The 11,132-nt window shown below is 35.0% G+C and overlaps 1 protein-coding gene across 3 annotated transcripts; it reads right to left on the reverse strand.

Moving 5' to 3' along the window:
• Positions 1-236: 236 nt before the first annotated feature.
• LOC144556473 (uncharacterized) lies at positions 237-8,956 on the reverse strand. Of its 3 annotated transcripts, XM_078304828.1 has the most exons (15): positions 8,757-8,956; positions 8,056-8,559; positions 7,736-7,813; positions 7,195-7,352; positions 6,956-7,019; positions 6,811-6,878; positions 6,194-6,434; positions 5,501-5,647; positions 4,541-4,644; positions 4,319-4,372; positions 4,121-4,204; positions 3,670-3,833; positions 2,503-2,676; positions 751-2,085; positions 237-632 (listed from the first exon to the last, which is right to left on the reverse strand). In XM_078304828.1, the coding sequence occupies exons 2-13, from the start codon at positions 8,375-8,377 to the stop codon at positions 2,535-2,537; spliced, it is 1,626 nt and encodes a 541-aa protein (XP_078160954.1). In that variant the 5' UTR covers positions 8,378-8,559; positions 8,757-8,956; the 3' UTR covers positions 237-632; positions 751-2,085; positions 2,503-2,534. The 3 variants fall into 3 exon arrangements, with proteins under 3 accessions (XP_078160954.1, XP_078160955.1, XP_078160953.1); XM_078304829.1 differs by lacking the exon at positions 8,757-8,956 and having other exon boundaries at positions 751-906; positions 8,056-8,590; XM_078304827.1 differs by lacking the exon at positions 8,757-8,956 and having other exon boundaries at positions 8,056-8,590.
• Between the last annotated feature and the right edge of the window lie 2,176 nt (positions 8,957-11,132).

Below are 11,132 nucleotides of genomic sequence, written 5' to 3' on the forward strand. Positions count from 1 at the left end.
CAGTACAGTCATCTGTTGGATCTGTGTGCAGTGAAGGATGTGAATCCATATCGGCTGCCTTTACAACTAGTAGTATTTTATTTGTGCCATTCAGTTTAACACCGTTTGATCCGGACTGTCAAACTCTGATTGGAACCATGAAATGTTAATTGAACAGGTCACATAAAACGCTAGCAACTCTCTACCATCACTGTTCAATAGGCATTTGGATTTAGATATTCAAAGCAACTTACGGAGAAAATCTACAATATAAGCTATTTACTTTTAATTGTTTTCTGTAGGAATACATGTTACTTTAATGCAAGAAACAATAGTACGCTGGAACTAAGGCTTCCCAGACTTCTTGATACATACTGCTTAAAAATAATGTAAAATTTGAAACGTAAGTTACAATAGACGCACTTTCAATTTTCAAGATTACATTTTGACATATGCAATCTAAACATAACTATTGATGCCATACTTCAATTTCAACAAATTATAGGGGACCTCCATTGATCATGGCCTTCTTCTTGAAGGTTGGTAACCGTAATATGGATCTGAGGGGTAGGTGTCACTCAGCTTGCGTACTCGTATATGTTCTCCGACCTTGCTGGACAAACCATTGCTCATCCCATCATATCCTTCCTTAACTGTAAAGTAATAATAGATTATGAGAATATAAATGAAAGAAATTAAAATGGATTTTTTGAGAGCTTTACAAATTAGAATTGTGCAAACAATGGAAAAAGGAAGGTTGATCAGACTCACCGGGTGACAGAGTATTTCCAATAGTTCTAGCAGCTGAAGAACTAGGGAAGATAGCGCAAGAAAGGACAAGTACCAATAGCATGACAATGGAGAGAACTTTGAAACACTGATGAACCATTTTTTTTCTTCCCTTTTGTGAGCTCTTGTTGTTTGAAGCTAGTTGACAAAATGAGATCATTTATAGTTGTTGCGACAGAATCACTGACAAAAATATGAGTACTTGACCTCGCCTAGATTGGCAACAATTTTTTATTGGTTAGACCAATTCAAAGAAAGTTTCATTTTCATTTAAAATAATTATTTTAGTACTTGCGCTACAGTATCCGCATAGTATCCGTGCTATAGTATCTATACTTAATTATTCTAAAATTCTAACAACATCATTTCAACAATGCAGATACTGTTATCAGCTTCCTTTAATTTATTAAACTAATTAGTGTACTAGCTAGCTAGACATGCAACATATAAAACTCAACCCACTGGAAAGCTAACCTAGCTTGACTTAGTCCAACTACTAAGCAACAAACTTTTCATTCTATAGTGTTGATTTGTTTTCATAAATTGAAAAAAAGTGAATAAAGATTCATCAGTATTTAAATAAAGTTAACAATGATATCTTAAAATATCCTTGGATTTTGTTTTTAAGTACTTAATGCCCTCAAGCAATTAATTTCAGTTATGTTAATAGAAGGAATGTGGCTGACTAGTTTGTCAATTAGAAGGCAAAGATTAGTTTTTTGTTTAGAAAACGGATTATAAAACTACAACTTGTTGTTCCTCAAAGCCTTTATTTCCAAATAAGTTGGAGCAGGCTAGAAATGAAACCCAACCTGAATTAACAACACATGGACTTCCCAGGAGGTCACCCATTCTAGTACTACTTCTGCTCAATTTATGAGGGTTTCATTTCTATAAAGAGGCTTTTTTTTTTCTTTTACCGTTGGCTCGCCAAGCCTATCACGAACCCTCCTCTTTTTTTCTGGCTAGCTTGGAACATGTTGTGCAGAAACTACACAAGCAGATTTACAGTGTTGTTTTTTTGGTTATCTGGGGTTCTGGCTTCACTAGTGACATTAGATATAACCACATTCTGCTACTGATTGGAAGGTTGAGAGCAGTTCACTGGGGCTTAGATTATACTTTTGACTCTAATTTGTTGTCCAGATATATATACACTTGATCTATTGTAGCATTTCGCATTCAACTAGAAGAGTAGAATTAGGGTGTTCTTAAGTTCACCAAACTTCTTGGTGAATTCAAGTCTAAAATCCATTAAATTAGCTTCAAATGACGAATCCAAACCGTTGAAACCCGCCCACCTTACGAGTGATATGTCTACATGTGAAAAATTTAAACATTCAAATTAATTTAGTAAAAAGTCAAGCGGTCAAAATTAGAAGGTTAACCCGCCCACCCTAGTTCTACTCCAACTAGAATATGTAGGCTGTTTAGGGGTTATCAAGTGTTGTGATTTTTTCTTTAATTTGTACGTAAGAGTGTTTTTTTTTCATGTATTCAGAGTGTAGACATTGGCTCCAATCGGAGAAAAAACCCTACATCAAAATATGTCAAAGTATCTAGTGTCTGCATCAACCTATTAGTTTCAGCTACACCCCTCTGAATGATTAGATGAGCAATATTAAAACCACCCATTTTTACCAGTTTTTTTTGCCTTTTGCCTGTGAAATATGTAAAAAAATAAAATATCCCACTCTGGCTTCTGCCAAGGGTAGATGTTGTATCTGGTCATACCTTTACATTTATCAGTGTCAACCTTTGAATCATTAAATAAAGAGATTTTCAAGAGACGAGGATTTGTCGCTTCTTGACTGTCCTGCTTGCCTCCTCAAAGGAGGGGCATAAACAGTAATTGGCAGGACCCACTCCCCCTTCTCTCGTGTCTCTACAAGTAGAGGATGCTCATACCTACCAACTCATAAAAAAAAGTCAAAAAGTATTAGTTAACTAATAAATGATAGAACATTTCATGTTATACACCTTGCAGAACAAGTAACAACCCCAATACCACCAACAAAAACATTGTCAACTGCAGTGAAGCCACATGGTGGAGGAGGATCAAATGACCCAACTGGTATTTGCAAAATTACCTTGCAATATATAGAAGCTTAATGAATTTTTCACCAATGTTTTTAAATATGTTATTTTGTTATTATTGACACCACTAAGAGTATTTTTCTCCCCCCACTGCTGAAGGTAAACATCACCATTTCCATCATCTCTTTGGTACTTGAAAAATAAAAAAATAAAAAAGATAACCAAACAATCCCTGGGCAATCTATGTTGCATGGATACAGGTACGGGTATCGTATTGAATGCTGTACGGGATACGGCGATACACAATTTTCAACATGATACGGGTCAATACAGCAATACGATACGTATCGGATATGGGTACAGGACCAAATATGAAGTATCGGGTAACATAGGGTTGGGTTTCCCTTGCATTTATTAAAGGTACTTGAGACCTTGGGCATCTATAGATTAGAAAATGGAGGGTGCTTTCCAAAAGTTATATTCCACACTTTCCATTTTTGCATCAATAAATAAATAAATTAAATCATGTCTAAAATGAAGCAACTTTTTCATATGTGCCCCAACAGAAAATTTTGGAAATGGCAAAGTATCTAAAATTTTACACCTAGGAAGGAAAGAAAACATGAACCTTCTCCTTTATTTTCAAATTTCTTCAAAGTAGATAAAATTGAGGTGGAAAAGGTGGTTTGGGCCATTTATATATATATAAAAAAAATTGAGGGAGAACTGGGGCATATACAACCTTTTTTTTTCTATGAATTGCTAAGACAAAATGAAAGTTATGTAGGGCACATATGAAATTGCTCCATCACATAAAGCAAAATGTAAAAAATTATAAAAAGAAAAAGAAAACAAAGTTGTTACCTAGAGATATCCAAACCCTCAGGGGTTGTGAAAAACTCGAATTTAAGAGACCATTGTACAGAGACTTTAGGGGTAGAGAAGGTCATGGGCCCATCAATTGGTACTGAAAACAGAAAACTCGTCTGACGGATATCAGCCACCACCATATGATGCTCACTATGTACCTAAACCATATACTACAATATCAGAAAGAGAGAGAGAGAGAGAGAGAGAGAGAGATTGACCAAGCCAGAAGTTGGTAACTAACCAGTACATCTTGATTTTGTAGACACATAGCTCCAATAGTTTATACTATGCTGATATATTGCTCTTAAACCATGACAGTCAATGCTAATACTTATTGACCACAATAGTAACAATTATTTTATATTGTGGCTTTGGCTTGTACTAGGGTCTATGCAGTATTGTCACCTGGTACCTGAACAAACCACAAAAACAGAGTACTACTTACCTTTCTTATTGTAGGAGAACCTCTTCTAGAAGGATGTATGTACTGCTGATTTATTGACTCTGATGTCTCCAATGTAACAGAAACCTTCACAAGTTGAAGGCAGGAATTTTTGAAACGTAAGTTTGATACGGATGAGAAACTAAACAGAAAGAATAAGATAAACCAAAGATACATGTTTTCTTCATTTACTTTCATTACCTCAAGGCATCTCCGCATTTGATCTTCATGAAAAAATTTAAGTGTGCCCCCAATCTGCTCGGGAGAAAATTTTCACAATTTAAATAAAGCATATTGTTCATGCAAAACTTTCATTTTTTCATAAGATTGTACCAGAACTACAATAGCAAAACAATCAATGGTGAGCAATAAAATCTAATCAACAGAGAAGGAAGATGCAGATATTGGAGTTGGGGAAATTACCATATCACCAAAGTAATAGGTGGAGTCAGAGTTCTTAGGCGAGAAACGTAGAAGAACATTATCATCAATTTTTATATTGTATGATCTTCCTCTGAACCCTTCTGCTGCACAGTAAAATGTAATATGAATATCTTTCGTGCTGCTAACTTTTTAAATTGCCAGCTGTGCTTCCAACAACAAGCCCTAACCATTGATCAAGATCTACTTCAACATTGAGGCACATACACCGTAAATTTGCAGATCTGTTAGCTTGTTCGTACAATATTAAGAGTTCTGACTCTTTGAAAGTTGATGTGCTAAACAAACTTCTAAGTTTTCATACCTGATTATCTTAAGCATGTATATGAACTAAAAATTAACAAATTTTGGGCATACACAGATTAATCGTTTGAAGCCCACTCAAAGACTTGGCAATCAACCTCAAGGACCTCCTTAGTGATCTTCGAAACTCCCCATTACTCTCACTGTTATTGAAGGCTTTTTAACTTTTAATTTCAATATTTTTAGAAGCAATAATCCAAAATAGGAACTTTTCATTTATCAGAAAGATTAACTTTCTATAAGACAAAAACAGAAAAATAACAGTCCCTCAAAAGAATAAATTTCAACATGTAAAGATTCCAAAAGAGGCACAGACATTGTGGAGGTAATCACAAATGCAACAAAATTCAGCGTATTGATGTTAACAAGTAATAGCTAAGACACTTTTGAAAATAACAAGCACAAATAAATGGTTATCAACCTTACCTAGTTGTAATGTAGGGACCCAAAATAAAACAACTAAACAAAGAAAAGGTATAACTAAAAAATTAGTTAAGGTGTTACATTACCCTGCAATTCCACCATATTCTATACACTATCCATCAGTTCGAAGCTAACCACAAGCATAACCAAAACTTTATTATTTGAATTTTAGCAAAAATATAAGAGAGGAAATAAATTGTTAACAACTCAACTTACATGAAGCTGGATCCAAATATCTAGGTGTAAAAGGGGGTCCCGGATCTTCTTTCAAGAAATTACTTTGTAAATCCAAAGAATTCCTTCCTTCATTTGAGGATATGTTAGACAGAGAAATGCTCAGCTTTCTTTGAGGTGAGACTATACCTGTAGGTCATATTAAAATATCTAATATATTAAGATAATTTAATGGTTCTTGGTCACACTGGTATAGTACTATACATAATGGAACAGAAACAACAACAAGGCCTTTCAAGGTATCCCTTTTATAATTCTCTTATGCTAAATCCAAAACGATAGCAATGGTTAGAGACTAGTGCTTGAATATACCACAAGGGTAGCGTACTAGAAAGAATCGTTCATTTTTACACAAGTATGATCCGTTAAGTTCTATTATTTAATAAATATTATTTATTTAATCTCCCAGATGTTTCCTTTAAACTAAATAGGGTACAAACCATAACAATACTCTACTGGTAGGAATAAAACATTACGGTGAAAAAAGATTTGTAGCAAAGCATTTATCAGAAAAATTAAGAAATCGCAATAGGTGATAATCCCTAGTGCTAGATCATGGAATCAATGCCAGTTGTAATTAAGTTCCAACATACTGTAAACAGAGTAAGCGATGACACCTCATTACACACTTAAATTCAAGCTATAATAATTCTCAATTAGGTGGTGGTACTTTACCTGGACCAGGTTCTTCCAAAATCTCTGAAACAGAGAGCTGAGACAGTTGTTTGTATGGGGGAAAAGCAGGGTCTGCAGGAAGCCTTGAACTACTAAATGACTGGTTTGAAAGGGAATTTCTGAGGGAAGAGAATTCGAGATTGTTTGCATTTGCAGGATTATAAGACGAAATTGATGACACCTCATCCTTTGAGCTATCATATCCTTCCTCCGTTTCCTCTCCATTTTCATTAACCCTTGTCTGAACAAGTCCAAAGATTAAGCAATAGTAAAAGTAATAACAAAGAATTATTGGAGTATACCATTTTGGTATCCTATTAGTCTAGTTTGACATTGACAACTTGCCTCTTAATCTGTTACTACTTGTTGTTCTGTTCTATGGTAAATTTAAATGATTAAATGCAAACAATATAAATAACATAACTAAAAAATACAAAATAAAAAAACAATAACGTAAGTTTATGTTAATTTTTATCTTTTTTTATTTTCTACCAGCTGCTATTTAGACTCAATTTTCTTTTGTTGAACATCAAAAAAAGAAACGACCAAGTGAACCATTACTTGTATAACAAAATTGGTGGCACAGAAAAAAAATAACAAAGTTACACAGTACTAACCCATTCAGAATCTTCGTCTTTCTCTTTCCAGTACATAGACAACTGATCTGTAATCACTGGTAAATCTCCTAAATTTAAGAGGAAATGAAGAAAAATTTACCTGATGTAGCTACATGTGCTAGAATTAAAATAGACAAAATTTTACCTTCTTCACTCAGTAAATTGACACTTTTTTGAGAAACCCATATCTGTAATGGAGCTCGGGCTTCCTTTAAATTTTCAAGTCCAACATAGAAAACAAGAATGAATTATTAAGCACTAATACAAAAAATGTAGACTATATTTGCATTTACTGCAACAAAACTTCTTAGTTACATATAATGCATCAAACAGTACAGTAAATAATTAAAAATTTGAATAATAAGTAGTAGAACAAGAACGTACCAACTTGAAGAAGTTACTGGTGGGCCCGTTGTTCCGGTGCTCTGCATCTAAATGAAGCCACCTAGCATACAATGTGGCTCTAACATAGTAAACGTATCGAATGCTGGTACCTCTATATGAAGGTGGCAATAACTTCGGCAGGTCTACTCGTAAAATATCTAAAAGAAAATATATTTTATTGATTGCTTATTAGCAATTGCTATGGATAACCATCTCCTACTAAAGACATACCAATTTTTTGCTTCATATGACAGTTTTTTTTTTTTTTTTCTTTTTCTTTTTTTGTTATTCTTTGATTTTGTTGATTGTACTGAGGTTTTAATTACATACTTCAGCTACAAATAGAATTAAGTGCAAATAAAAAACCAAATTTTAATATGTACAATCAGCAATATGGTACATGATGTAACAGTAATGGGAAGCACGACCTTCAGTAAGTAAAAATGAAAAGAACAATATTCAAATTTACCTGAATGATGGTAGAATAAGCATACTTTTTGTTCTATCTGATGAATAAAAAGATGCAAGAGAGAGTACTTACAAGTTTTTGTACTTCCAGACGAAACAACCACTTTAGAAATTACAGATGGTGCCAACGAATCCAAAAACACATTCTCACCTATGTAAATTAAATTAAATATTGTAATAAGCACTAGATTACCAAAAATTAGCAAAGCAACTCAATCATTCAATAATATTGCATCCAGCAATTTATGTTTCTATTTACATCCTCTTCCTTGCATTTACAATCACTAAAAGTACACTTTTGACTTCCTGCTCTTAATTTGAGGTATTTGTTCAGAATTCAGAAAATAATGCCTGCAATATAAAAAGAAGAAGAAGTTAAAAATGCAGAATTACCTCTCTTTTCCTTAGAACCAGGCATGGGCCTCTGAGTTGCATACCACTGGCTATCAACCTTCTCCAAACCTTTAACCTCAAAAGAAAGCCCCTCAACCAAGAGAGAGAGATTATCTTCCTCCTCCTGCCCTTCTCTCTGCTCTCTAGGGTTAAAGATCTCTATACTGACTGTAACAGCCTCTCCTGGACGATACGCCTCTTTGTCAGTAAAAAGCTTAATAAAGGGAGAAACATCTCTCTTTTTTGATGAATTTGTGTTGGTTTCTTCACCCCATACTACACTTTTGATGAGAGACGAGATCCTTAGAGAAGACAATGACATCTCGATAGGAAACAAGATATTCCCATTCAAAAGGAGGCCATCTGGAAAGACAAACTACTGTGTTGCTATGCAATCAATAAGGACAGGTGGGGATCAAACAGAGAAGTCTCTCTGAAAGGCACGCGGTAGGATCGAAGGGAGAACTTTGGTGGGTTGGGGTTTACTCTGATCAGAATGAGCTTCTACAAAATTTCAATACAATTCAATTAGAAATCCTAAATTTTCATTCAATTTACAGTCTTACCACTGATCTAGGTTTCAGTTTATGCTAAAAAAGCAAAATTAACAAATAATAGAGAGAATAGGAATTCACAGACGAAGAACAACAATACTATACTGTGAATTTATCGGAGAAGAGAGAAAAAATTTCTCGCCTTACCCCCAAAAAGCGTAAAAAAGAAGAACAGTAAGAAGGATCGCCACTCGGTTCCGTACGATTCTCGCGAAATAGCAACTATATTAGCAGGATTTGGCAGCGCAATTCCCCCCCTCTTCAAATCGGAGAAAGGAGAAAGGGTTTTGATCAAGAGGCAACAATGGAGGAAATCTGGATGAAAGCGAACACCGTAGAGAGGTGAGTAAATAATGGAATTTATATCGCCATGGTAAATTAAAATTTGAGTTTAGATCATGACCGTCCGATCTACATTACACGAATATTAAGGATCCCGTGCAATCTACTTCAGCCGGATTGGCTCGGATTCTGATCGGACGGTCCATATCCAAAATCAAAATTTGAGTTACCTCAGAGGATGTTGCGGGTCATCCCGATTCATTATATGATATCAGCATAGAAGAGGTAACAAAATTTAATGAGTGAGTCTATGGTACTATGCATATCACGGGTTGGTTCGTAATACGGCTCAATATTCGACTTTTCAAAAGTCTAACGGTCGATCTGAACCGTTCATCTTGTTCTCCATATTAATATGTGTTTGGAGACCAAATTTTACATTTTTTTTTTATTTTTTTACTATTTTTTTAGATATTTAGAAAATCACTTGATCTGAAAATTCTGGACCATACAAAAACAGTAATTTTCAATAAATCTAAAAAAATAGTAAAAGAATTTCAAAAAATGTAAAATTTGGTCTTCAAACAAATATTAATATGGAGAATAAGATAAACGGTTCGAATCGACCATTAAAATAAAAAAAATCAAATATTGAGCCATATTACGGGTCAAATCGAAATATGCATAGTACAATAAACTCACTCAAATTTAATTGTTGAATTCAAAGCAGTTTGTATTTTCCGTAGAATTTGACTGTAGCCCAACTAGATATTAGCCCAATAAGGGGAAAGTGTGAAGCCGTGAACCCAAGAGAAAGCCTCGGTCTATCCCAAAAACTGGACCAGTTCCTATGTCCTACTTGCAGAGATAATAGAACGGCGCCGTGTGGTGTGGTTATTTTCGTGAACTGATGAAGTGGGTCCCAGATATCAGTGATTCAAAATCGATTCCGGTAGCAATTGAGGAATTGGTGCGTTATTTTGCTTCACCAGTATAGGATCCATAATTTTGACATGCTGACACGGCGTGTCAGGAACACAACGGATGGAACACGATACGACACGTAGGGTTATTCTCCTCGGACTCTTTCTGATCGGACCATATGTGTTCCAATCAGCATCAGTGTTTCATATGAACCAGGTCTCAACTCCAATGTTTTGTTTTTGACTGATATTTGGTACCAAAATTGCCCTCTAGCTTCTAGGTTCTCTTTTATATTTAATATATGCTCTAACCCAACCATCTCCTTGCAATTTGTCATTAATTCTCAAGGGGAGGCCCTTCAATTTCGTCGATCTTTCGATGAGGTCCAATATACAGAATGGTTGAACATACTAGATATTATTAGTCATTTTTCTTATACTCATTTACAGGATAAACTCAGCTGGAGATGGAAGACCAATGGACACTTTTATGTTCGATCCCTTTATAAGATTCTCAATTTTAGAGGAGTGACCCCCAAAAATGTCATGTTACGGTGGCAAATTCCAATTCCAATTAAGATTAGAATTTTCATGTGGCTTACCCACAAAAACAAAATTTTGACAACAGAAAACCTCAAAAAGAAAGGGTGGGTAGGAACTGATAGATGTCAGTTTTGCCAACAACCAGAATCTGTTGACCACTTATTTGTGTCATGTACATTTACCAAACAAATATGGTTCTACTTAGGGTCCTGCCAAAATATTAGTATTGTTTGGCATAGATTTTCAGATGTCATTAAATATGCTAATCACCTCCCCAAAAAACACAAAATAGCTTTCTTACTAGTTATAAGTGCATTTTGTTGGACTCTATGGAAATATCGAAATGATCTTTGTTTTGCTCAAGGGAATAAAAAAACAGTTAGACAAGTAGTTTTACTTATTATCTCTCTTGTCCATTATTGGTCAGGTAAGGTGAAACCCCAAATTGCTGAAGCAACTGCATTGTGGCTTTCAGAGGATCTGAATGTGCTACCCCTTGCGGTTTGGAGTCCCGATGATGAAGTAGTTGCGACTCAAGGAACTGACGAAGGAGGGCTACAAATGGTGATTTATGAAGAATGAAGCCAGCAGCAGGTCCTGGGCTTTTCAGCCATATCTTGTGTTTACTTTTGATTCCCTCAGCTCCATTGTGAGGCTTAGATATACACTTGGTTGGTTTTGTGTTCTGCTACTATGGTTGTTTTCTGTGACTATCGTTTTGATTTTATTTTTGTGGTATGCATCTTTATGGGATTTTTCAGCTTTCATGCTGAAT

The sequence above is a fragment of the Carex rostrata genome, chromosome 7, assembly GCF_964058835.1.
Source record: "Carex rostrata chromosome 7, lpCarRost1.2, whole genome shotgun sequence".
Taxonomy (NCBI): Eukaryota; Viridiplantae; Streptophyta; class Magnoliopsida; order Poales; family Cyperaceae; genus Carex; species Carex rostrata.